The 27,416-nt window shown below is 44.3% G+C and overlaps 1 protein-coding gene across 5 annotated transcripts in view; it reads right to left on the bottom strand.

Annotated features, from left to right (window-relative positions):
- The window catches only part of LOC118398340 (histone-lysine N-methyltransferase 2B-like), an 88,318-nt gene that overhangs the window by 26,984 nt on the left and 33,918 nt on the right, over positions 1-27,416 (bottom strand). For all 5 annotated transcript variants that reach the window (XR_004828605.2, XR_004828604.2, XR_004828606.2 and 2 more), the window contains exons 5-25: positions 23,486-23,566; positions 20,518-20,674; positions 20,137-20,371; positions 19,895-19,956; positions 18,986-19,240; positions 18,513-18,628; positions 17,672-17,779; positions 17,370-17,483; positions 16,968-17,114; positions 16,794-16,886; positions 16,389-16,506; positions 8,752-8,865; positions 8,088-8,272; positions 7,771-7,875; positions 7,358-7,468; positions 5,429-5,505; positions 2,787-2,971; positions 2,435-2,532; positions 988-1,122; positions 472-630; positions 215-332 (exon numbers count right to left, since the gene is read on the bottom strand). Coding sequence is in view for 2 of the 5 variants with exons in the window: in XM_052470637.1 (XP_052326597.1) it covers positions 215-332; positions 472-630; positions 988-1,122; positions 2,435-2,532; positions 2,787-2,971; positions 5,429-5,505; positions 7,358-7,468; positions 7,771-7,875; positions 8,088-8,272; positions 8,752-8,865; positions 16,389-16,506; positions 16,794-16,886; positions 16,968-17,114; positions 17,370-17,483; positions 17,672-17,779; positions 18,513-18,628; positions 18,986-19,240; positions 19,895-19,956; positions 20,137-20,371; positions 20,518-20,674; positions 23,486-23,566 (2,773 nt within the window). In the remaining 3 variants the exon portion in view is untranslated. The remainder of the gene's footprint in view (positions 1-214; positions 333-471; positions 631-987; positions 1,123-2,434; positions 2,533-2,786; positions 2,972-5,428; positions 5,506-7,357; positions 7,469-7,770; positions 7,876-8,087; positions 8,273-8,751; positions 8,866-16,388; positions 16,507-16,793; positions 16,887-16,967; positions 17,115-17,369; positions 17,484-17,671; positions 17,780-18,512; positions 18,629-18,985; positions 19,241-19,894; positions 19,957-20,136; positions 20,372-20,517; positions 20,675-23,485; positions 23,567-27,416) is intronic.

Here is a 27,416-nt window from a genome sequence, read left to right as displayed (position 1 = left end):
GTGAACTGCCGTGTCCTCATAATTTCCCCACAATCTCCTAACTGTTCCCTTGTAATTGCTTCCAAGGGTATGCATAAGCTTTCCATATTTCTTCTGTAAAAAAAACATTTCAATGTAGCCCTATCCATATAGGCTCATTCCCACGAGTGTAAAGGGTTAAAAGCAGTGCACTACATAGGGAATAGGGTGCCATTGGGGATGTGCGCATACTCACCAATGGTCATATTTATAGACTCTGGCTCCAGGCCAGTCAGAAACTTCCTACGGAGGCTGATCCCTTCGAAGTCCACGTAGACCCGCCGGAGAACTTCAAACCCATTCCCAGACACCATCTGGAGAGTGGAAACGAGAGTGCAAATCCTGAGACAAGTTTGGAATGCTGCTGACAAGTCACAGTGAAAGTGGTGGTGCGCACTGTTGGAAAGATGACGGTTTCTTTGTGTGCGCCTCATCCCATTTCTAAAAGTTCACCTTCTCACTGACGAGGTCGCGGTGCCTGGAGCAGAAGACCTTCCTGTCCTCCTGGAAGACACAGTTGCGGGCACGGGCGCACATGAAGTGGTAGTTACTTTGACAGGATGAGAGACAGCAGCCAACAGTCGCCCCCGCCTGGCCACAACGCTCACAGCGCTGTAGGGAAGAATGGTACAATGAGTAGAAGAGAAAAGAAAACAGAATGAGAACGACTAGCAGAAAACTCTGAAAAGTAAACATTCTCATTATAACTAAAATGGGCATAGCAGACTTGACAAAACAATTCTCTTTGGGACATATTATTTTATGGCAATGTTAAAAACAGGAAACTGCACACCCATGTCTGAATACAAAGTCTATTGGTTAAGGATGTACTCCAGCTTTGATATGTGTCCCAAATGTCACCATATTCCCTACATAGCCCACTATGGGCCCCGGTCAAAAGTAGTGCACTTTATAGGAAACAGGGTGCCATTTGAGGCGCAGCTATGGTTATGTTCAATGCATTCTTACCATGTGGCGCCCCCTGGAGACAGCACTGTGTACTTGGAGTAGAGCTCCGTTGTCTTCGTACACCTCAGCGGACCACAGGCAGCAGTTGACGTGGGCCCACTCGTTCTGCCCCAGGTACAGCAGCCTGCCTGCGTCCTTCAATAAAAACGAGGAAATTCAGATTTAGAGTGGACCTGAGACAACATTCTGGGATGTCTGAATAGCTGCGAATACCATTACTGTGGGTATAATGTACTACAGAAGTGTTTCACAACTCCGATCCCTGAGTACCCCAAACAGAATCAATTAATAGAAGAACAAACTCAACTAGTCATGTGCTTGTTGATTAGTTCACTAATTGAATCGGGTGTATGGCCACAAAAATGCATTCTCTTTCAGTCAGTCATCTTCGGTACAACACACTATGGAGAAGTCGCACACTCACGACTTCGGTTGAAGGATCTACAATCACGCCCGACAAGGCCAATGAAATACAGGGCTCGCTGGAAGCCACTCCTTCCACATGTGATAAGCGTGAGACTCGGATTCATTCTTTCAATTATTCCACTCTTCACCTTGGTGTGAACAGGTACATTTCACAGTACTTAAACAAATAATCAGAACACGAGACTTGTCTTATGTTGTGCCAACTTAACTGTCCCTTAGGTTGTAGAGCGTGCTCACCCCCTGGACGTCGTGTGCTGTAGTTTATGATTAGGAAACTTGTGAGAACAGTACAAACAATGAGTTATTCTTCTAATTGCTTGGCCTGGCTTCAGCAATAGATAAGACAGATAATGAGACCGAAACGACAAGGTGGGTTCGGTTTACCACCACGCCCCCAATAAATTAATAGCTATCCATGTTTGTTGTCTTGGCGCATGCTCAGGCTGCCCTCGCTCTAATCAGGTTGGATGGTCTGCCACGGGCAGTTTAATTTAGTATCCGTTGGGCTCAGCTTGGGGCGTGATTATATATCCCCATAGTATGTTGTACTGAAGTTGACTGAATGAAAGGGAATGTAACGTTACGACTGTAACTACTGTTCCCTGAAGGAGGGAAACGAGATACAACTCCTGTTTCGCCCCACACTGCCCGTTCCTGGACTCAGTGAAGGAATTAATCCGAGCCTCACGCTTATCACCTGGGGAAGGCGGGGCTTCCAGCAAGGTGTGGATTTCAGGCGATTGAAGATCCTTCAACCCGAAGTAACGAGAGTACAACTCCCCCATAGTGTGTTGTACCTCGTTTCCCTTCTTCATGGAACAGTAGTTATAGTCATCAAGTTACATTCTGTTTGAGATACTCAAGGACCGAAGTTGAGAATCACTGTACTACAGTACCCATGATGCTCTATTTATGGTTTTATTTTACTAAAGATGTTTCTGAAGCTAACACAATGGTGTCTCGTCTCCTTATCAATACAATTACTGTGTGGGATCAGTACAGAGGGGGGAAGGAAACTCACGTTGGGTGTGGCGTCTCCACATTGTTGGCAGAGTACACACTGCCTCACATCTTTGGTCCAGTCGAGTTCCAGGGCCCCGGTTAGAGCACAATGTGTACCTACTCAAGATAGACCAAACACATTCATTAATCATTGAATTGATTCACATTGTTAGGATGAAGTAAAATGCTAGATCACCATCAATCTTGTGCCGGTGAATGGGGTTACATGCCTGCTTTGAGAAAGAAAATAGGCTTACAGAGGGAGTGATAGATATATAATGCACTACTGCACTATATAATGCACTACTATTGACCAGAGCCCTATGCCTATGACCAGACCCCTAGTTGAGACACAGCCAAAGACTCCATACCTTGGGATTTGAGTGTGAGGCTCTCCAGAGCCCGGGACTGATGGGTGGTGACTGAGTACAGGGAAGGGATGCTGTTCCCCTGCTGGAGGCACCCTGAGCCCCTGGTAACTTGGTATGTCCTCTCCAGCCACTGTGCATAGCTGTGCTCCTTAGAGGGTGGAAGCACTGCCTCAGGGAGCATACCACTGAGACAGAAGAAAAGGGGGAGAGACTTGTTCAGCAACAGAGCCTTTCTAAAATGTATTTATTGGTATATTTTATTTATTTATTTCACCTTTATTTAACCAGGTAAGCCAGTTGAGAACAAGTTCTCATTTACAAATAAGACCTGGCCAAGATAAAGCAAAGCAGTGTGACAAACAACACAGAGTTACACATGGAATAAACATACATACAGTCAATAACACAATAGAAAAGTGTATATACAGTGTGTGCAAATGAAGTAAGATTAGAGAGGTAGGGCAATAAATAGGCTGTGGCAATTTTGCAAATAAACACAGGAGTGATAGATGTGCAAGTAGAGATACGGGGGTGCAAAGGAGCAAAAAAAAGGAAAATATAAAATAAATAACAATATGGGGATGAGGTAGTTGGATGGGCTATTTCAGATGGGCTATGTACAGGTGCAATGATCTGTAAGCTGCTCTGATAGCTGATGCTTAAAGTTAGTGAGGGAGATATGAGTCTCCAGCTTCAGTGATTTTTGCAGTTCGTTCCAGTCATTGGCAGCAGAGAACTGGAAGGAAAGGCTGTCAAAGGAGGAATTGGCTTTGGGGGTGACCAGTGAAATATACCTGCTGGAGCGCGTGCTACGGGTGGGTGCTACTGTGGTGACCAGTGAGCTGAGATAAGGCGGGGCTTTACCTAGCAAGGACTTATAGATGACCTGGAGCCAGTTGGTTTGGCATCAAATATGAGGCAAGAGCCAACCAACGAGAGCATACAGGTCGCAGTGGTGGGTCGTATATGGGGCTTGGTGACGAAACGGATGGCACTGTGATAGACTGCATCCCATTTGTTGAGAAGAATGTTGGAGGCTGTTTTGTAAATGACATCGAAGTCAAGGATCGGTAGGATAGTCAGTTTTAAGAGGGTATGTTTGGCAGCATGAGTGAAGGATGCTTTGTTGCGAAATAGGAAGCTAGATTTAATTATGTATTGGAGATGCTTAATATGAGTCTGGAAGGAGAGTTTACAGTAACCAGACACCTAGGTATTTGTAGTTGTCCACATATTCTAAGTCAGAACCGTTCAGTGATTTTTGCAAGGCGGGCGTGCAGCGATCGGTTGAAGAGCATGCATTTAGTTTTACTTGCATTTAAGAGCAGTTGGAGGCCACGGAAGGAGAGTTGTATGGCATTGACGCTTGTCTGCAGGTTACTTAACAGTGTCCAAAGAAGGGCCAGAAGTATACAGAATTATGTCATCTGCATAGAGGTGGATCAGAGAATCACCAGCTGCAAGCGTGACATCATTGATGTATTCAGAGAAGAGTCGGCCCGAGAATTGAACCCTGTGGCACCCCCATAGACTGCTAGAGTTCCAGACAACAGGCCCTCCAATTTGACACACTGAACTCTATCATAGAATTAGTTGGTGAACCAGGCGAGGCAGGCGAGGCAGTCATTTGAGAAACCAAGGCTGTTGAGTCTGCCGATAAGAATGCGGTGATTGATAGAGTCGAAAGCCTTGGCCAGGTCGATGGATATGGCTGCACAGTATTGTCTTTTGTCAATGGCAATTATTATATCGTTTAGGACCTTGAGCGTGGCTGACGTGCACCCATGATCAGCTCGGAAACCAGATTACATAGTGGAGAAGGTACGGTGGGATTCGAAATGGTCGGTGATCTGTTTGTTAACTTGGCTTTTGAAGACCTTAGAAAAGGCAGGGTAGAATAGATATAGGTCTGTAAAAGTTTGGGTCTAGAGTATCTTCCCCTTTGAAGATGGGGATGACCGCGGCAGCTTTCCAATATTTGGGGATCTCAGACGATAGGAAAGAGGTTGAGCAGGCTAGTAATAGGGGTTACAGAAATTGTGGCGGATCATTTTAAAAGGAGAGGGTCCAGATTGTCTAGCCCAGCTGATTTGTAGGGGTGCAGATTTTGCACCTCTTTCAGAACATCAGCTATCTGCATTTGGGTGAAGGAGAAATGGGGGAGGCTTGGGCAAGTTGCTGTGGGGAGTGCAGAGCTGTTGACAGGGGTAGGGGTAGCCAGGTGGAAAGCAAGGCCAGCCGTAGAAAAATGCTTCTTGAAATTCTCGATAATCGTAGATTTATCGGTGGTGACCGTGCTTCCTAGCCTCAGGGAGGAGGTGCTCTTATTCTCAATGGACTTTAGTGTCCCTGACATTTTTGGAGCTTGTGCTACAGGATGCAAATTTCTGTTTGAAAAAGCTAGCCTTTGCTTTCCATTCAGGCCAAGGAGATACTTTTTTTAAAGTATTATTTGCTAGCTTTTCGAAAAGAAGTATTCTATGCCTGCTTTATCTTTCTGAAAGCAAAACTATTTATTGTCATAGTTGGTTTGTCCAGGGATTTTCCCTTTTGTCTTCTTGGAGGAAATGTGAGTAAGAACAACAATGTCAAAATCGATAACATACACCGTCATATGGTCTACACATAGTGTATCCATTTACCTTGGGAAATCTTTGGAGATTGGGTCCCACATTTTCTGATCCTGGCTATGAAACCAACTGAAAGTCTCCTCCAGCAACTGAAAGGACAGATACAGTGCATTCGGGGAGTATTCAGACACCTTGACTGTTTCCACATTTTGTTACGTTAAAGCATTCTAAAATTAATTAAAATGTTTTGTCCCCCAATCTATACAAAATACCCCATAATGACAAAGCAAAAACAGTAAAAAAAAAATACAATTATAATAAGTATATAATTTAAACACCTTAAATATCACAATTACATAAGTATTCAGAACCTTTACTCAGTACTTTGTTGAAGCACCTATGGCGGAGATTACAACCTTTGAGTCTTCTTTGATTGAGAGGGGTTGAGTTAAATGCGGAAGACACATTTCAGTTGAATGCACTCAGTTGTACAACTGACTAGGTATCCCCCTTTCTTGGTTATGACACTATAAGCTTGGCACACCTGTATTTGAGGAATTTATCCCAGATCCTCTCAAGCCATGTCAGGTTGGCTGGGGAACATCGCTGCACAGCCATTTTCAGGTCTCTCCAGAGATGTTCAAATCGGGTTAAAGTCCGGGCTCTAGCTACGCCACGCAAGGACATTCAGAGACTTGTCCCGAAGCCACTCCTGCATTGTATTGGCTGTGTACTTAGGGTTGTTATCCTGTTGGAAGGTGAACCTTCGCCCCAGTCTGAGGTCCTGAGCGCTCTGGAGCAGGTTTTCATCGAGGATTGCTCTGTACTTAACTGGTCTCCTAGTCCCTGCCGCTGATAAACATCCCCACAGCATGCTGCTGCCACCACCATGCTTCACCGAAGGGATGGCGCCAGGTTTCCTCCAGACATGACCCTTTGCATTCAGGCCAAAGAGTTGAATCTTGGTTTCATCAGACCAGAGAATCTTGTTTCTCACTGTCAGTCCTTTCGGTGCCTTTGGGCAAACTCCATGCAGGCTGTCATGTGCCTTTTACTGAGGAGTGGCTTCCGTCTGCCCACACCACAATAAAGGCCTGATTGGTGGAGTGCTGCAGAGATGGTTGTCCATCTGGAAGGTTCTCCCATCTCCACAGAGGAACTCTGGAGCTCTGTCAGTGTGACCTTCGGGATCTTGATCTTGTAGGCCCTTCTCCCCCAATTGCTCAGTTTGGCCAGGTAGCCAGCTCTAGGAAGAGAGTTGGTGTTGCCAAACTTCTTCCATTTAAGAATGATAGAGGCCACTGTATTCTTGGGGACCTTCAATGCTGCAGACAATTTTGGTACCCTCCCCACATCTGTGCCGCGACACGATCCTGTCTCTGAGCTTTACGGACAATTTGTCCGACCTCGTGGCTTGGTTTTTTTGCTCTGACATGCACTGTCAACTGTGGAACCTTACATAGACAGGTGTGCCTTTCCAAATCATGTCCAATCAATTTAATTTATCACAGGTGGACACCAATAAAGTTGTAGGAACATCATGATGATCAATGGAATGATGAATGGAAACAGGATGCACCTGAGCTCAATTTTGAGTCTCATAGCAAAGGGTCTGTTTACTTAGGTACATTTAAAAAAATCTAAAAACCTGTTTTCGCTTTGTCATTATGGGGTATTGTAAATGTATTTAATACATTTTAGAATAAGGCTGTAAAGTAACATTTTGAAAAGGGGAAGGGGTCTGAATACTTTCCGAATGCACTCAGTGTGTGATCTTTATACATCGTTAAAGAGAGGCAATAATAAGGGGTTCATACAAAAATATTATTTCAGAGTTATTTTATTATGTTTTATTAATCGAGGCAATTCATAAAATACCATACATTTCTTTTATGCAGACTATACTAAAATAGAGTAAATATGCAAATAAACAATATAATGATATGGCACAGTATGGCCCATAACAAATGGCATTAATGGAGGAAAGGTCTTTCTACTAACCTTCAGGTAGTGAGACCTGGCCAAAAAGGTGGGCCTCAGGTCCTCAGGGAGAGACTCCTCCTTCTTTAGCCCCTTCCTCATCACCATGACAACATCCTCATGGAATGATTTCTGATTGGTAGACAAGAGCAGGAAAAACAGGTGTCAAGTTTAGGAGACAGATGTATTGTTGTTACAATATATGTGAGATTAAATTTACTGTGTGGAGTCTTCTCTCCCATTAGAACATCTATAAGAGCATCTGCTAAATGACCAAAATGTATATAAAGTGATCAGATTGTGGTCTGAAAAGAGCTACATGAGTCACAGTGGAACATTGATGCCATGACAGCAAAATCAACAACCGCTAGCTTGGTCTTAATAGTTTTCACGTGACATAATTCAAATGTTTATAAAAGACTGGGGTCTCTCACCAGTGAAGTGTACTGGCCGCCTGTACATTTTTGACCCACGGCATGTAGGTCGCAGATGGGCTGCTGTTGGTCCCTGAAAGCATTTAGTTCCGTAGATTCCTCACACTGCAGAAAACAAAAGAACAGAATGGTACAGTAAAATGGAGACTGCCGTCAGAGGGTCAGGGATATACAATCCATAAGACAGTCTAAACGTGTAAAACGTAAGTTTTTATACTTGATTTTGGATATAGAGAAGAGCCATGTTATGAAAGTGAGAGAACATGTTACGAGTATCTGACTCGTGACGTCTTTACTGTGATGGCGGCAGACATTACCTCTCTGCAGGTTATCAGGTGCTGGGCGGAGGAGTCAGAGAGGAGGTTGGTCAGCACATTCTCTAGTCCCGCCCTCAGCCTTTCCTTCAGCGCCTCCTTCCAGAATATGGGCTGTGATTGGCTGCAGCGTGTACAGGAATATACTACGCTCTCTGGCAGGCTAGACATGATCTCATACAGGTCATCTGGGAGACAGAAGAGAAGCATAATTTCAATATAATGGAGTGGGTTTATAGTGGGATAGGCCCTTAAGTTGGGGCCTGCCTGAACAATTGGCCCAGCGTCGTCCAGGTTAGGCCAGTATATGCAGTCATTGTAAATAATAATTTGTTTTTAACTGACTTGCCTAAATGAATAAAGGTTAAATCAAATTAAATAGTTGAGGTGGCATCTTCCCCTACACATACTGTTATTAATAGGGGTGGTCACCCGTTCGCCTGGAGAACTACCCTCTTGCAGGATTTGGTTCCAGCTCTTATATCCAACACACCTGATTCTATCAATGAGATGCTCCTTGGAACCTTGATTAGCTGGATTAGGTGTGTTTGTATAGGGCTAGAGCAAAAGCCTGCATACCCAGTAACACTAATGAGTGTTGGCCACCCCCTGTTGTACATCCCCTTGATAAAGACAGTTTTAACGCTGAAACATTAGTGTCACTCACCAGAGAGTCCTTCACATTTAGAATGCACCCAGTGGCTACACATGGAGCACTCCATCATCTGGCTGTTGTGGTCGTTCTCCTCGTAACACTTGGAGCATATGGTGCAGAAGTTCCCTTGTAAAACAAATAAGAAACAAAATCAGATGTACTAAAGTAATCAATGATTAATGGTTCTTTGGACCAATCGAAAAAAAATAAAAAACAGGCACCCTGTTTAAATAAAATCAACCTATACAGTGCATTCGGAAAGTATTAAGACCACTTGACTTTTTCCACATTGTTACATTACAGCCTTACTCTATTTTTTTTTAAGAAAAAGCGAAAAAAAGTTTAGAAATGTTTGCAAACGTATAAAAACAAAAAAAACTGAAAAATAACATTTACATAAGTATTGATATGTTCGAGTCTTAATTATCAGGTAATCAATTGAAATGGTACCTTTAACTATGCAAGAACAAATTCTTATTTACAATGATAGCCTACTCTAGCCAAATCCGGACGATGCTGGGCCAATTGTGTGCCGCCCTATGGAACTGCCAATCAAGGCCGGATGTGTGACAGCCTGGAATCGAACCAGGGTCTGTAATGACACCTCTTACACTGAGATGCGGTGCCTTAGACCGCTGTGCCATTCGGGAGCCCTATTGAGTGCCATGGTATGGTTTCTACACCAGAAGTTAATGATTATCTGTAGGAGGAATATACAGTTGAAGTCGGAAGTTTACAAGCACTGAGGTTGGAGTCATTAAAAGTCATTTTTCAACCACTCCAAATTTTCTGTTAACCTCTTGAGTGTAGGGGGCAGTATTTTGATGTTTGGATGAAAAACATGCCCAAATTAAACTGCCTATTTCTCAGGCTCAGAATCTAGAATATACATATAATTGTCAGATTAGGATAGAAAACACTAAAGTTTCCAAAATATTGTCTGCAGGTAGAACAGAACTGATATTGCAGGCAAAAACCTGAGGAAAATCCAACCAGGAAGTGGCCTCTATTTTGAAAGCTCCATGTTCCATAGCCATTAGCGAGAAAGTCACTCACTCACTCACTCACTCACTCACTCACTCACTCACTCACTCACTGTGTGAAATCAGGGCTTCATGGTCAAATTTCTGCAAAGAAACCACTAAAGGACAGCAATAAGAAAATACTTTCTTGGGCCCAGAAACATGAGCAAAGGGCATTAGATCGGTGGAAATATGTCCTTTTTGAGATTTTTGCTTCCAACTGACATGTCTTTGTGAGATGCAGAGTATGTGCAGAGTGAAGGAAAAGCATTCCAGGTGAAGCTGGTTGAGAGAATGCCAAGAGTGTGCAATGATGTCATGGCAAAGGGTGGCTACTTTGAAGAATCTAAAATGTAAAAAACTTTTTGGGTTACTACATGATCCTATATGTGTCATGTTATAGTTATGAAGTCTTTACTATAACTATAACTCTACAATCTAGAAAATAGTCAAATTAAAGAAACTCTTGACTGGTACTGTACTTTTGCAAAAATGTGTAAAACACTGTTTTTGCTTTGTCATTATGGGGTATTGTGTGTAGATTGAGTAAATATCGTATAAGGTTGTAACGTAACAAAATGCGGAAGGTGTCTGAAAACTTTGAATGCACTGCAGGTAATTGCGCTTGTCTGATGCTTTAAGCACTCTAAGTAAGACAAATGACTCGAGGGAGCCAGAGATCAAAATAAGAAGAAAGAAACCTTAACCTGACCATCCTCCTTCCGCTCCTGCTGACTTCTGCAATTACTCTCCTGAAGTTTTTTTTATCCCCCAATTTCATGGAATCCAATTGAGATCTTGTCTCATTGTTGCAAATATGAGCCCCCTAAACCAGACAACGCTGTGCCAATTGTGAGCCGCCCTATGGTACTCCCGGTCACGGCCAGTTGTGACACAGCCTGGGATCGAACCTGGGTTTGTTGCAGTGCCTTAGACTGCTGTGCCACTTGGCAGGCCCCAATTATGGTTTTCATATACACATTGTCATGGAACAGTTTAATTTAAATTTATAACATTAACCCATCTCAAAATCATTGTCATGTAGTTAATAAAAATGATTTCAAAATCTAAATGATAAACCTAAAAACAAACATATTACCATTGCCAATTACAGTATGTAAAAATAGTCTTCATAAAGCCAACAAATCAAAACATTGCAGCCTGCAGGTAGAAATATCCTGCTAAAAATGAATATCCTATAAAATCACATGTCCGCAACGAACTTAAACCATTGGACCTCGCTAGAAGCATGTGTTTCAGACCTAAGGAAGTGGGTGGCTGCAAACGCTCTTCTACTTTTAAACTCGGACAAAACAGAGATGCTTGTTCTTGGCCCCAAACAAAGAGATCTTCTCTTGAATCTGACAATTAATCTTAATGGTTGTACAGTCGTCTCAAATAAAACTGAAGGACCTCTGCGTTACTCTGGACCCTGATCTCTCTTTTGAAGAACATATCAAGACCATTTCAAGGACAGCTTTTTTCCCATCTACGTAACATTGCAAAAATCAGAAACTTTGTCCAAAAATGATGCAGAAAAATTAATCCATGCTTTTGTCACTTCTAGGTTAGACTACTGAAATGCTCTACTTTCTGGCTACCTGGATAAAGCACTAAATAAATTTCAGTTAGAGCTAAATACGGCTGCTAGAAAAATGACTAGAACCAAAAAATTTGATCATATTACTCCAGTGCTAGCCTCCCTACACTGGCTTCCTGTCAAGGCAAGGGCTGATTTCAAGGAGTTTACTGCTAACCTACAAAGCATTACATGGGCTTGCTCCTACCCATCTCTCTGATTTGGTCCTGCTGTACATACCTATTTGGTCCTTCTGTAGCTCAGTTGGTAGAGCATGGCGCTTGTAACGCCAGGTTAGTGGGTTCGATTCCCGGGACCACCCATACGTAGAATGTATGCACACATGACTGTAAGTCGCTTTGGATAAAAGCGTCTGATAAATGGCATATATTATTATTTATTATTACACGTACGCTACGGTCACAAGACGCAGGCCTCCTAATTGTCCCTAGAATTTCTAAGCAAACAGCTGGAGGCAGGGCTTTCTCCTATTGAGCTACATTTTTATGGAATGGTCTACCTACGTAAGAGACGCAAACTCTGTCTCAACCTTTAAGTCTTTACAGAAGACTCATCTCTTCAGTGGATCATATGATTGAGTGTAGTCTGGCCCAGGAGTGTGAAGGTGAACGGAAAGGCTCTGGAGCAACGAACCGCCCTTGCTGTCTCTGCCTGGCCGGTTCCCCTCTTTCCACTGGGATTCTCTGCCTCTAACCATATAACAGGGGCTGAGTCACTGGCTTACTGGGGCTCTTTCATAACGTCCCTAGGAGGGGTGCGTCACTTGAGTGGGTTGAGTCACTGATGTGATCTTCCTGTCTGGGTTGGAGCCCCCCCCCTTGGGTTGTGCCGTGGCGGAGATCTTTGTGGGCTATACTCGACCTTGTCTCAGGATGGTAAGTTGGTGGTTGAAGATATCCCTCTAGTGGTGTGGGGGCTGTGCTTTGGCAAAGTGGGTGGGGTTATATTCTTCCTGTTGGGCCCTGTCCGGGGGTGTCCTTGGATGGGGCCACAGTGTCTCCTGACCCCTCCTGTCTCAGCCTCCAGTATTTATGCTGCAGTAGTTTGTGTCGGGGGGCTAGGGTCAGTTTGTTATATCTGGAGTACTTCTCCTATCCTAGTCGGTGTCCTGTGTGAATCTCTCTCTCTCTCTCTCTCTCAGGAACTGAGCCCTAGGACCATGCCTCAGGACTACCTGACATGATGACTCCTTGCTGTCCCCGGTCCACCTGGCCGTGCTGCTGCTCCAGTTTCAACTGTTCTGCCTTGTTTTTATTTAACCATGCTCGTCATTTATGAACATTTGAACATCTTGGCCATGTTCTGTTATAATCTCCACCCGGCACAGCCAGAAGAGGACTGGCCACCCCACATAGCCTGGTTCCTCTAGGTTTCTTCCTAGGTTTTGGCCTTTCTAGGGAGTTTTTCGTGCTTCTGCACCTGCATTGCTTGCTGTTTGGGGTTTTAGGCTGGGTTTCTGTACAGCACTTTGAGATATCAGCTGATGTATGAAGGGCTATATAAATACATTTGATTTGATATCAACTAACAACTTGGGTCCACACAAACTTGCAACATTGTAAAAAAGATTCTGGGCCTTCAGTTTCTTGGGACAGACACAGATGTAGGATATTTGCACAAGGGATAAGAGGTCATCAGATATTTTTTTCAATACATTGAGAAACTCTTTCCTATTGTCAATCAATGGATGTAAAAACAGACTGCTTGCTTTACTGTTTGAGGTGAAGAAACTTTGAGAAGCACCACAGCTCAAGCCGATCAGAAATACTATGATCCACAAATGGGCACATTTATATGCCTACATTTGCGCGCAAGTCCTGTAGCCATAGGCCTACTTCAGTATTGGTATTTTACGAGCTGGTGGCATTGTCATGCTATAGGGTCATGTCAGGATGTGCCTGAGGGAAGGTTACCACATGAGGGAGGAGGATGTCTTCCCTGTAACGCACAGTGTTGAATACCTGCAATGACAACAAGCTCAGTGCGATGATGCTCCGATGACACTGCTCCAGACCATGACGAACCCTCCACCTCCAAATCGATCCCGCTCCAGAGTACAGGCGGTGTAACGCTCATTCCTTTGACCATAAACTCGAATCTGAACATCATCCCTGGTGAGACAAAACCGTGACTTGTCAGTGAAGAGCACTTTTTGCCAGTCCTGTTTGGTCTAGCTACGGTGGGTTTGTGTCCATAGGCGACGTGGTTGCCGGTGATGTCTGGTGAGGACCGGCCTTTACTACAGGCCTACAAGCCCTCAGTCCAGCCTCTCTCAGCCTATTGCGGACAGTCTCAGCACTGATGGAGGGATTGTGCGTTCCTGGTGTAACTCGGGCAGTTGTTGCCATCCTGTACCTGTCCCGCAGGTCTGATGTTTGGATGTACCAATCCTGTACAGGTGTTGTTACACGTGGTCTGCCACTGCAAGGACGATCATCTGCCTGTCCTGTTTCCCTGTAGCGCCGTCTTAGGCATATCACAGTACGGACATTGTAATTTATTGCCCTGGCCACATCTCAAGTCCTCATGCCTCCTTGCAGCATGCCTAAGGCACATTAACACAGATGAGCAGGGACCCTGGGCACCTTTCTTTTGGCATTTTCCAGAGTCAGTAGAAAGGCCTCTTTAGTGTCCTAAGTTTTCACAACTGACCTTAAATGCCTACCGTCTGTAAGCTGTTAGTGTCTTAACGACCGTTCCACAAGTGCATGTTCATTAATTATGCATGGGAAACCGTGTTTAAACCCTTTGCAATGAAGATCTGTGAAGTTATTTGGATTTTTACAAATTAGCCTTGAAAGATAGGGTCCTGAAAAAGGGACATTACTTTTTTTTGCTGAGTTTATGTATATACTGTGTTCTATGCTGCTCTGACATTGCTCATCCATATATTTTTCATTCCATTCCTTTACTTAGATTTGTGTTTATTGTTGTGAAATTGTTAGCTATTACTTGTTAGATATTTCTGCACTGTTGGAGCTAGAAACACAAGCTTTGCTACACCCGCAATAACATCTGCTAAACACGTGTATGTGACAAATACCATTTTATTTGATACTTTAATTTTTTCAGAGATAATTTCACTCACTTTGTTCTCAGACTCCATCCAGATCTCATGTGGATATTCTGCTATTCCGTCCTCAACCATGTTGTTCAGCCTTGATTGTCATTGTAATTATGGATTCACACACAGAACTAATGTCCTCTCTCAATGACTTAGATTGTTGTCATCTTGCCATTCTCCTGTTTCTATCGAGCTGACCATGTGGGAAGTGCAAACGGTTCTTCAGGTCCTGGACCTCTGGTCAAGTCGTCCCTTCTTTTATTAGTTGAATCCACCAGTATTAAAAACACTTAGGTTACTCTGTTTATCCTCGCAGCTCCAGACAAGGGAGGTCACAGGGAAGATTGCTTTGTTTTCAAACTGCGGGGATCTTGACAGCCACAAACCCGGGATAATCCGCAGTCCCAGGCACAATGGGTAACGGCATCACGGGTTGCATTCAAGCCGTCAAGGAAACCTTGATAGGCAGCTAGCTGGCTGCTACGCAAAATAGTTCCTCAGACCCGGCCTTGGTCAGAAGGATCACTAGACAGAGTGATCCTGCTTCGTGTGAGCCAAACTCAAAAGTTAGCTAGCTACTAAGAAACTTTCTAATAGACTTTCAAAACAACAAATCATGCCCTCCCTCGTTCCGCGTTCAACACACTGACGGGAACACAAGAATCCACATACAGTGCAGTGTGTAAATACATTACACACAGACCCACACACATACTATTCGTAATCAGTTGTGGGTCCTTACTCTTAAAAAGAAAAGGAGCGCCGCACACTCTAGGAGCTCAGATGCAATAATTTATTAACCAACGTTTCAACAGCCACGCTGTCTTCATCAGTGTATAATGACAAACACTGCGAGTCACTAGTTGAAATATTTTGAAAGGACACACGTGTCTTTTCACACAGTGGCTTAATTTAATGAAATCTGGAAATCTAAATAAAACATAAAAAGTATAAATGGAAAAGATATGATCAGACACAATTTGGCTAAATAGGCCTATAAATGTTATTTACAATAGATAGAAAAAACCCAATAGTCACAAGAATGGCTTCAGATCAAAGTCTACGTTGAGACTGAAGGGGACAAGGTTCTTTAAATTTAAGATCCAGACGGCCTCTCGATTTAAAATTGTCAACGTCACCCCCTTTCTCCTCGGGAGGGAGACGTGTTCGATGCCGATATAGCGAAGGGCCGAAATAAAATGGTTCGCAAATTGGTACGTTGAGTTTTTACTCAAAATTGACAGGAGCTCTCCAAACAAAAGACGATGACTGAATTCCCAAAACACGTAAATGGTATGAAATAAACCAAAACGTGTTTCTCATAAGCATAGGTTGTGCATCTGCAAACAATGTGTTCACGACAATCAGAACGGTAAAAGACTAGAATAATAATATATTGAACGCATTAACAGAAATTACCATAAACAAACATTGTAGATTAGAAATTATAGGAATAAACAGTAAATGTACTACTACTGGTGATATATGTAATGGGGAATTGATAGACTAACAATCAAACGATTAAGTTATGAAACAATTAATGTGCACAAATTGTCGGGAAAGAGAGCATTCAGGAGAGAGATCTGGATTGTGCATCTTACTCACACTCCCCTTTTTGGTCTGTGCAATCCGCAATGGATTAGTCTCGGCCTCCACAATGGATTAGTTCACTGAGATGGGCGCGAATAAGATTGGTGTCTGGTGTGCCATAGAAATAAAATAAACGTATTTGCTGCTGCTCGAAAAAGAAAATAAATCTTGGTCAACCAACAGCCTATCAACCTAACAATCAACAAGTGGACTGATTGGGACCAGTCCTAAATGATGGTAAGATCCTGACAAAGTATCAGTCCATCTAAGCAACTGCTCCCATCCCTCTCTTCTTGGCCTGTTCCTGGAGTTTGTGTATACTTTGCCTTGGTTGACTTGTGATGCGTCTCTGTGTGACTCGATGAGGTCCTACCTTTGCTGTGGAGGGTGCTGCAGTCGGGACAGAGGTCCTGCTCGTGGTTCCAGGCCATGTCCCAGCTCTTCCCTGGGGTCACGCCACAGCTCTTACACCGGATACACGTCATACACACCTGGGACAGGGGCAAGTATCCCAGAAGTTAGAGAGATGGACCAGAGCTTTAAGGTCGCTGGTTGCTCCCAGGCCGGGCGAAGAAAGGTGGGAAATGAATTGGCTGAGAACTGAGGGTTGCTGGTTTCAGATCATTACTGGAATCTACTATTGTTGTGCCCTTGAGCAAGGCACTTATGCAAACTGGACAATACACTTGCATTGTATGGTATTGACCCACAGTACAGTAAAAAACAGTGGGGAGAAGAGAAGCTAAGCAGTAGTAGATGTTAAATTCCAGGTACTTACCCAGGGCATCTTACAGTTGATGGGCTTTGGGTAGGTGGGTCCCAGACAGGAGGGGTGGTAGCAGTTCTGACACCTCCTGCACTGCAACACAGGCTAAAGGAAGTAATAGTACGCTTAAAATGTGAAAGTGGGGGTGGGGAAAAAAACACCTCAGATCCTGCTGACCATACACACCTTGTTGTTCTTGCTCTTACGGCCGCACACGTGGCAGAACTTGCAGCGGCGGCAGCACCAGTTCTCCTTGTTCTTCTCCTGGGGGCGCTCTTCGGGCCAGAGGCAGAAGCTGTGGAAGGGTTCGCAGCACACCTGGCAGTAGATCATCTGAGGCAAGGTGGAAAAGCAGAAGGCAGTCAACTCTCAAAATCAGGACAACACATATTGCACTAAGCCTACTGCTTTACATACAACCCAGTGTAGCTATTCAGTAAACTATGGAGTTTCCTGTGTGCTTCCTAGTTCATTTGTTTCCCTCAAAACGGTCAGACTAATATTTATCTACAATGAAATATGATCATTCAAATAATAATACTGCAAACATAGGTACTGAATAATATGTGGATGCCTTTCCATTATTACCTCATGGTGTCCTTTGCTGGCACAGAGCAGACAGACAGGCTGAGGGGTGACGGGGACGGAGGTGAGAATACTCAGACCGCCCATCAACCACACGTTCTGGATGGCACAGTCCTCCTGGGAGAGGAACACAACAAGTTAGTGTGAGTTAATAAACTTTGATTTTGCAGTCGTTCATTAAGAGTATATGAGAGACTAAGAAAGGAGAAAGACAGTTGGCAATGAGTTAAGAAAATAAACCATTTCACATTTTTAAGAAAGTTTATATGGGAGGGAGATGGAGTGAAAGAGAGATAGATACACACCTTAAAGTCCACGCGGATCCTGTGCATCCCGGTCTTCAAGTGGCCCTTTTGGGAGAGTCTGTTGGTTAGCGCAGTGAGGATGTTTGTTGACGTGTTTTCCACGGCATTCTGGGAATGAAGGACATAGTGGGGATCAATTCTGAGATTGTATTGTTACGCTCCCTCTTTAACAACAGTCATCTTCTCTTCCTGCGAAGACTCGTCATCCGACTCATCGTCCCTCTGCATGACCACACACTGGGGCAGTCGCTGCAGCTGCACCTGCAGGCGCCGCCGTAACCGCAGCAGTGGGATCCTGGGAGGGCAGGGCTGGCTGGGGCTCCTTGTTATGTGGCCCTCTGTAACCAACAGAGGGCGGAGCTCCTCCGAGTCACCCCCCTGTGCATGTGAAGGGGGGCTGCTTAAGCCATTGAGTGGGGGACCAGCGTTACAGCACGACCACGGTCACATGCTAAGCGGCGGGCCAAGGCAGAGGAAAGATGGAGAAGAAGACCAACAAAAACCACCTTTGGCTTTGAGAATAAAGTGTTAAGAGAAGTGAAGGAGAAGAGTTAAGAGAGGGTTAGAAAAGCCTGATCAGTTAAGGCATGCCAAGTCTCAGAGGAAAAGAAAGAGGTCCAATCACCAACAGTAGTCAACATTGTTAGAGAGAGCGAGAAAGAAATCATGAAATCATCATGCCAGTCAAGAGACACATGGAAAGAGTCACGGCATCTATGGACTATAAAATATTCGAATAAGTTCCAGAAAAACAGTTTTTAAGGTCAAATGCATGCATCAGGGATGAATGTGAAAGGGGTAAGCTTTTCCAACATGAGAACAGAGTTATACGAGTCATTACCTTGTCGGCTCTGCATCGGCCCAGCAGTCCTTTGGGTGTCCCAGGTCTGCGGTGCCTTACAAATTCACTGGGCACTGGGCCATCCTCAGGAACTAGGAGGCCAGAGGGTGCAGCATCTGTCAGAGAACAAAGGGGTTTTTAAGCATAAAAAATAATAACAAAGTCTCCACTCAAACCAAAATCCTGAAACGACTCAAAAAATATATATATTTTGGAATTTCTGACCTGCACTTCTACTGTTAATCACTGTCATCCTTAATCTCAATAACTATGGACTTCAACATCCACCACTAATCTTATCTGCTTGGCTAATGGCTTTACATCCTTCAAACTCTACGTGTCAGATAACTACATTTCAAGGACGGCGTTCAATGGATCTTGTTGTGTTCCAACTCAAAAGGAGAAGCCCAAATGTGCATCGACCTATACTTTCATCCATGCACTATGGCTCCTATCCCGGTGTACGGAGTTACCTTGGCTGCTGGGAGCGTCAGGATTCTTTACCACGCCTTCTCCGCCTGTGTCCTCGTCCGAGTCAGACTTCAGCAGGCTGCTGTAGGAGCGTGGCGTCACGTTCCGCCTCGGCTGCTTCCTGGTGGAAGGGCTCCGGCAGTCTCCAAGGGTTGCAGGGGCCGACATCTCCTCTGCATCTCCCCAGGACGCCGACGCCTCATTATTGTTGGACTGAAGGCCATTAGCTGACGTCTGGCGCCGCTGCCTCGAAAGGACTGCACAACAAAAAGAAGGCCAGTGGAAAAGCTAAAAAAAAAAAAGCCTGAATATTTGGGCCATGGGGCAGGCCAGTGTCTAGTGTGGCTTTCATTTAACTGTGTCAATGTTTTTGGTATAACAGCAAAAACAAACAAGTGGCGTTAATCATTAGTAAATTATTCCACCCTCTTCAAGACCTTGGTGCTTGCCTACAGAGCAGCAAGGGGAACTGCCCCTCAACCCGAGCACTCCATTCCACCATCTCTGGTCTCTTGGCCCTCCCACCCCTATGGGAAGGCAGCTCCCGCTCAGCCCAGTCAAAGCTCTTCTCTGTCCAGGCACCCCAATGGTGGAACAAGCTTCCCCCTAAAGTCAGGACAGCGGAGTCCCTGCCCATCTTCCGAAAACATCTGAAACCCTACCTCTTGAAGAGTATCTTAAATAACTCACGGCACCCCCAATGCCCCCCTCCCAAGAAAAAGGCACTTGTATTTTCCTACCAGCACTGACATTGCTGATAAATACTTTGAGGGGAAACGTACTTGATACGATTGTGTTGTGGTCTCACCTAGCTATCTTAAGAAGAATGCAATAATTGCATAAGAGAGTCTGTTAAATTACAAATGCAAAATATTATAAATAGACGTATTAAACATTAGAACACAACAAACCTGTGAATGGCTTGATGCCGCGCTTTAATTTCCTTGCCTCAATCCGAACACATCGTTTTAACCTGGTGGCACAGGGACATATTTATCATCACCATCTAAAAATAGGTGCCAAGTTCAATTTGTACACAAGACAACTAGAGCCGATTATATAAATTAAAAACTGTGTGCGCGCCTGAGTGTGTGTGTTCATGAGTGGATGAAAAGTGAAAGCAACGGCCACAATTCTAGGCACAGTCACTTACACACAGCACTGGCGTCTGGTGTTGGGCCCTCCAAACTTGGGCTTGTCCAGGCAGTTGAAGCAGGTGCTGCAGTCACGCTCATGCAGGCAGCCCTGGCAGGTCCCACAGCGGGTGGCGCGGCCCCCAGGACCAACCTCGCTATAGTTCCTCTTGAACTTCCGCTGCTTGCTGTACTTGGGCTTCTGTCTTGTCATCTTGTGCTTGACCGTGCAGTCAGAGGGGTCATCCGCAATGTCTAAAATCAGAGCAAGATCCAAAAATTATCTTAAATGACTTTGCAAACATATGTGACGTTAGCGCAGTGACCTACCTGAATCAACAAAGCTAAAATCAAGAAAACAAAGACTGTTTATGAAGCACGCTGATAAGAACGAAGGTTACCTTCTACAGCTGGTGAAGTGATGATGCCCTCTCGCTCATGGAGGGGCAGAGCGCTAAGCCTGGGGATATCGTCAGGCACCATGGCACGGGGTTGCCCCAACGCCACCGCTGCTGCCCGACAGACGTGCTTGATGCGTGGGCCGCCAGGGAGTTGGTCCTATGTTAACAGGAACATTTTCATAAATTATAATTAAACAATTGTAATGAAATGCTACCCTAAACACAGCCACAGCACAAATGGCCTAAGCCTAATTCAAGAGAGAGAGAGGGAGGGGTGCAATGCAAATAGTCTGGGTAGCCATTTGATTAGATGTTTAGGAGCCTTATGGCTTGGGAGTAGAAGCTGTTTAGAAGCCTTTTAGACCTAGACTTGGCACTCCGGTACCACTTGCCGTGCGGTAGCAGAGAGAACAGTCTATGACTAGGCTGGCTGGACTAGGACCTTCCTCTGACACCACCTGGTATAGAGGTCGTGGATGGCAGGAAGCCTGGCACCGGCGATGTACTGGGCTGTGCGCACTACCGTCTGTAGTAGATTGCGTTCGAAGGCCGAGCAGTTGCCATACCAGGCAGTGACATAACCAGTCAAGATGCTCTTGATGGTGCAGCTCTAAAACCATTTGAAGATCTGAGGACCCATGCCAAATTTTGTAGTGCCCTCTTCACAACTGTCATGGTGTGCTTGGGCCATGTTAGTTTGTTGGTGATGTGGACGCTAAGGACCATGAAGCTCTCAACCTGCTCCACTACAGCCCCGTCGCTGAGAATGGGGACGTGCTCGGTCCTCCTTTTCCTGAAGTCCACAATCATCCCCGTCGTCTTGATCACGTTGAGGGAGAGGTTGTTGTCCTTGCACCACACGGCCAGGTCTCTGACCTCCTCCCTTTAGGCTGTCTCATCTTTGTCGATAATCAGGCCAACCACTGCTGTGTCATCAGCAAACTTAATGATGTTGTTGGAGTCGTGCCTGGCCCTGCAGTCATGAGTGAACAGGGAGTACAGGAAGGTACTGAGCACGCACCCAAGGGGCCCCAGTGTTGAGGATCAGTGTGGCGGATGTGTTGTTACATACCCCTACCACCTGGGGGCAGCCCATCAGGAAGTCCAGGATGTGTTTAGTCCCAGAGTCCTTAGCTTAGTGATGAGCTTTGAGGGCACAAATAGTGTGAATGTTGACGTGTTTAAAGGTCTTACTCACACCGACTGTGGAGATAGTGATCACACTGTTTCCCGGAAAAGCTGATGCTCTCATGCATGTTTCATTGTTACTTGCCTCGAAGCCAGCATAGAAGTTATTTAGCTCGTCTGGTAGGCTCGTGTCACAGGGCAGCTCACGGATGTGCTTCCCTTTGTAATCTAATAGTTTGCAAGCCCTGCCACATCCAACGTGCATCGGAGCCGGTGTAGTACAATTCGATCTTAGTCCTGTATTGATGCTTTGCCTGTTTGATGGTTCAACAGAGGGCATAGCGGGATTTCTTATAAGCTTCCGGGTTAGAGTCCCGCTCCTTGAAAAGCAGCAGCTTTACCCTTTAGCTCAGTGCGAATGTTGCCTGTAAATCCATGGCTTCTGGTTGTGGTATGTATGTACAGTCAGTGGGGACGACGTCATCGATGCACTTATTGATGAAGCCAGTGACTGAGGTAGTGTACTCAATGCCATCGGAAGAATCCCAGGACATATTCTAGTCTGTGCTAGCAAAACAGTCCTGTAGTTTAGCATCTGCTTCATCTGACCACTTTTTTATAGACCCGAGTCACTGGTGCATCCTGCTTTCATTTTTGCTTGGAATCAGGAGGATAGAATTATGGTCAGATTTGCCAAATGGAGGGCGAGGGAGAGCTTTGTACACATCTGTGTGTGGAGTAAAGGTGGTCGAGTTTTTTCCCCTCTGTTTGCACATTTAACATGCTGATAGAAATTAGGTAAAACGGAATTAAGTTTCCCTGCATTAAAGTCTCCGGCCACTAGGAGCGCCACCTCTGGATGTGCGTTTTCCTGTTTGCTTATGGCGGAATATTGAGTGCATTCTTAGTGCCAGCGTCGGTCTGTGGTAGTATGTAGACCGCCACAAAAAAATACAGATAAACTCTAGGTAGATAGTGTGGTCTACAGCTTATCATGAGATACTACCTCAGGCGAGCAAAACCTTGAGACTTCCTTAGATATAGTGCAACAGCTGCTGTTTACAAATATGCACAGGCCCCCGCCCCATGTCTTACCAGAGGCTGCTGTTCTATCCTGCCGATAGAACAGCATAGTGTATAACCCGCCAGCTGCAAGTTATTAATGTCGTCCTTCAGCACACGACTCGGTGAAACATAAGATACAGTTTTTAATGTCCCGTTTCAGTTCGTCCCATTTATTTTCCAGCGATTGAACGATAACTAACAGTACAGATGGCAAAGGCAGATAAGCCACTCGTCGCCTGGTCCTCACCTGGCACGCAGATCTCTTTCCGCGAGATCTCGCTTTCTTTCTCCAGCGAATGACAGGGATGAGGGGCTGTACGGGTGTTTGGAGTATATCCTTCCCATCCGACTCATTAAGGAAAAATTACTCATTCAATTCGAGGTGACTAATCGTTGTTCTGATGTCCAGAAGCTCATTTCGGTCATAAGAGACGATAGCAGCAACATTATGTACAAAATAAGTTAAACAAAGCGAAAAAAACTAACAAAATAGCACGGTTGGTTAAGAACCAATAAAACTGCAGCCATCCACACCGGCGCAATTATACTTAAGTCGTGTGGGTCAAATTGGCTCATTCATCTCCCCTGTAACTATTACCCAGGTCGTTGCTGTAAATGAGAATGTGTTCAGTCAACTTACCTGGTAAAATGTGGATTCTACTTCTTCTATTGTACTATAAACATCAACAATACATAAGCATCAAACAGAGACCGACACAGGCGGCTAGAAAAAACCCCACAAAAACACAGCCAGGGTCAGGAAACATAGGCTCACCTGAGCAGAGCCTTGCCTCCTCTTCCTCCTCCTCCTCCCTCTTAAATCTCTGGGACAAAGCTTTACCGATCCAGACAGGGGCTGAAATAGACAAGGGTGTAACAATTAAACTATTACCTTTCAGTGCCATAGCAGTGAAACAGACTAATAATGTAGGCTGGGAATTCCCGGGGAGCTCACGATACTTAGGCACTGATACAATATTTCAAATCAAATTAAAGTTTGTCACATGCGCCAGTGAAATGCTTACTTACAGGCTCTAACCAATAGTGCAAAAAAGGTATTAGGTAAACAATAGGTAGGTAAAGAAATAAAACAGTAAAATGACAGGCGCGAGGCTACATACAGACACCAGCTAGTCAGGCTGATTAAGGTGGTATGTACATTTAGATGTACATAATGTGGGGCGGCAGGGCAGCCTAGTGGTTAGTGTTGGACTAGTAACCGAAAGGTTGCAAGTTCAAATCCCCGAGCTGACAAGGTACAAATCTGTCGTTCTGCCCCTGAACAGGTAGTTAGCCCACTGTTCCTAGGCCAAGGCCGTCATTTAAAATAAGAATTTGTTCTTAACTGACTTGCCTAGTTAAATAAAGATAAAATAAATAAATAAAAGATATGGTTAAAGTGACTATGCATATATGATGAACAGAGAGTAGCAGTAGCGTAAAAGAGGGGTTGGCGGGTGGTGGGTGAGACAAGGCAGATAGCCCGGATTAGCCAAAGTGCGGGAGCACTGGTTGGTCGGCCCAATTGAGGTAGTATGTACACGAATGTATAGTTAAGTGACTTGGCATATATGATAAACAGAGAGTAGCCGCAGCGCTTCTCATGATTCTACAGTGCCTTCAGAAAGTTCACACACCTTGACTTTTTCCACTTTGTAGTTACAGGTGGAATTTTTTATTGATTAAAATTAAATTTGTCACTGGCCTACACACACACACACACACACCCCTATAATGTCAAAGTGGAGTTATTTTTTACAATCTTTACAACAATTTTTGCGGGGAAAAGCTTGAATCATGTCTTGAATCAATAAGTAGTCAACCCCTTTGTTTTGGCAAACCTAAATAAGTTCAACAGTAAAAATGTGCGTAATAAGTTGCATGTGCTCACTCCGGGGGAGGAGGGGGTACTGCTAAGCTATATGGAATTGTTTTAAGAACATCATACCAGGGAGCATTTTGATTTAAAAAATTAAGGCTACATTACAACATGAGGGGGGGGTTGGACACACCTACTCATTCAAGGGTTTTTCTTTAGTGAAGTCATCAAAACTATGAAATAACACATGGAATCATGTAGCAACCCCCCAAAAAAAAAAGTGTTAAACAAATCAATATATATTTTACATTTGAGATTCTTCAAAGTAGCCAACCTTTGCCTTAATGACAGCGTTGCACACTATTGGCATTTTCAGGACCCTGTTTTTCAAAGATAATTCGAAAAAAATCCAAATAACTTCACAGATCTTCATTGTAAAGTGTTTAAACACGGGTTTCCCATGATTGTTCAATGAACCATAAACAATTATTGAACATGCACCTGTGGAACGGTCGTTAAGACACTAAGAGCTTACAGACGGTAGGCAATTAAAAAGAGGCCTTTCTACTGACTCTGAAAAACACCAAAAGAAAGATGCCAGAAAAGTACAAACTGAACTTGTCTTTGGAGAAGTAATGTGATAGAAACTGAAACAAATTCCACCCAATTTAGGAGGTAGATGCAGTCTTGTTTGTAGTTGCCGTGTTCCAGAGTCTCTGCTCATCTGCGTGAACGTGCCTTAGGCATGCTGCAAGGAGGCATAAGAACTGCAGATGTGGCTAGGGCAATAAATTGCAGGGTCCGTACTGTGAGACGCCTAAGACAGCGCTACAGGGAGACAGGACATTTACATTACATTTACATTACATTTACATTACATTTAAGTCATTTAGCAGACGCTCTTATCCAGAGCGACTTACAAATTGGTGCATTCACCTTATGACATCCAGTGGAACAGCCACTTTACAATAGTGCATCTAAATCTTTTAAGGGGGGGGGGGGGTGAGAAGGATTACTTTATCCTATCCTAGGTATTCCTTAAAGAGGTGGGGTTTCAGGTGTCTCCGGAAGGTGGTGAACAGCTGATCGTCCTCGCAGTGTCAGACCACGTGTAACAACCAGAGGTCGACCGATTAATCGGAATGGCCGATTAATTGGGGGATCGGAATGGCCGATTAATTAGGGCCGATTTCACGTTTTCATAACAATTGGAAATCGGTATTTTTGGGTGACGATTTGCCGTTTTTTGGGTATACCTTTATTTAATTAGGCAAGTCAGTTAAGAACACATTCTTATTTTCAATGACAGCCTAGGAACGGTGGGTTAACTGCCTTGTTCAGGGGCAGAATGACAGAAATTCACATTGTCAGCTCAGGGGATCCAATCTTGCAACCTTAACAGTGAACTAGTCCAACGCAATAACGACCTGCCTCTCGTTGCACTCCACAAGGAGACTGCCTGTTACGCGAATGCAGTAAGCCAAGGTAAGTTGCTAGCTAGTATTAAACTTATCTTATAAAAAAATCATAATCACTAGTTAACTACACATGGTTGATATTACTAGATATTATCTTGCGTGTCCTGCGTTACATATAATCTGACTGAGCATACAAGTATCTAAGTATCTGACTGAGCGGTGGTAGGCAGAAGCAGGCTCGTAAGCATTCATTCAAACAGCACTTTCGTGCGTTTTGCCAGCAGCTCTTCGTTGTGCTTCAAGCGTTGCGCTGTTTATGACTTCAAGCCTATCAACTCCCGAGATGAGGCTGGTGTAACCGAAGTGAAATGGCTAGCTAGTTAGCGCTCGCTAATAGCGTTTCAAATGTCTCTCGCTCTGAGCCTTCTAGTAGTTGTTCCCCTTGCTCTAAATGGGTAACGCTGCTTCGATGGTGGCTGTTGTCATTGTGTTACTGTTCGAGCCCAGGGAGGAGCAAGGAGAGGGACGGAAGCTATACTGTTACACGGGCAATACTAAAGTGCCTATAAGAACATCCAATAGTCAAAGGTTAATGGAATACAAATGGTAGAGGGAAATAGTTCTATAATTCCTATAATAACTACAATCTAAACCTGGGAATATTGAAGACTCATGTTAAAAGGAACCACCAGCTTTCATATGTTCTCATGTTCTGAGCAAGGAACTGAAACGTTAGCTTTCTTACATAGCACATATTGCACTTTTACTTTCTTCTCCAACACTTTGTTTTTGCATTATTTAAACCAAATTGTGTTTCATTATTTATTTGAGGCTAAATTGATTTTATTGATGTATTATATCAAGTTAAAATAAGTGTTCATTCAGTATTGTTGTAATTGTCATATTACAAAAAATAAATAATAATAAATAAATTAAAAATCGGCCGATTAATCGGTATCAGCTTTTTTGGTCCTCCAATAATTCAGTATCGGTGTTGAAAAATCATAATCGGTCGACCTCTAGTAACAACAACTGCATAGGATCGGTACATCCAAACATCACACCTGCGGGACAGGTACAGGACGGCAACAACAACTGCCCAAGTTACACCAGGAACGCACAATCCCTCCATCAGTGTTCAGACTGTCCGCAATAGGCTGAGAGAGGCTGGACTGAGGGCTTCTAAGGCCTGTTGTAAAGGCAGACACCACCGACAACAAAGTCACCTATGGGCACAAACCCACTGTAGATGGACCAGACAGGACTGGGAAAAAAGTGCTCTTCACTGACATGTCGCGGTTTTGTCTCACCAGGGATGATGGTCGGATTCGTGATTATCGTCGAAGGAATGAGCGTTACACAGAGGCCTGTACTCTGGAGCGGGATCGATTTGGAGGGTCCGTAATGATCTGAGGCGGTGTGTCACAGCATCTTCGGACTGAGCTTGTTGTCATTGCAGGCAATCTCAA

This window comes from Oncorhynchus keta, chromosome 19 (assembly GCF_023373465.1).
Source record: "Oncorhynchus keta strain PuntledgeMale-10-30-2019 chromosome 19, Oket_V2, whole genome shotgun sequence".
In the NCBI taxonomy this organism is placed as follows: domain Eukaryota; kingdom Metazoa; phylum Chordata; class Actinopteri; order Salmoniformes; family Salmonidae; genus Oncorhynchus; species Oncorhynchus keta.
The sequence above is the reverse complement of the archived record's forward strand: the minus strand, read 5'-3'. Positions and strand labels throughout refer to the sequence as shown.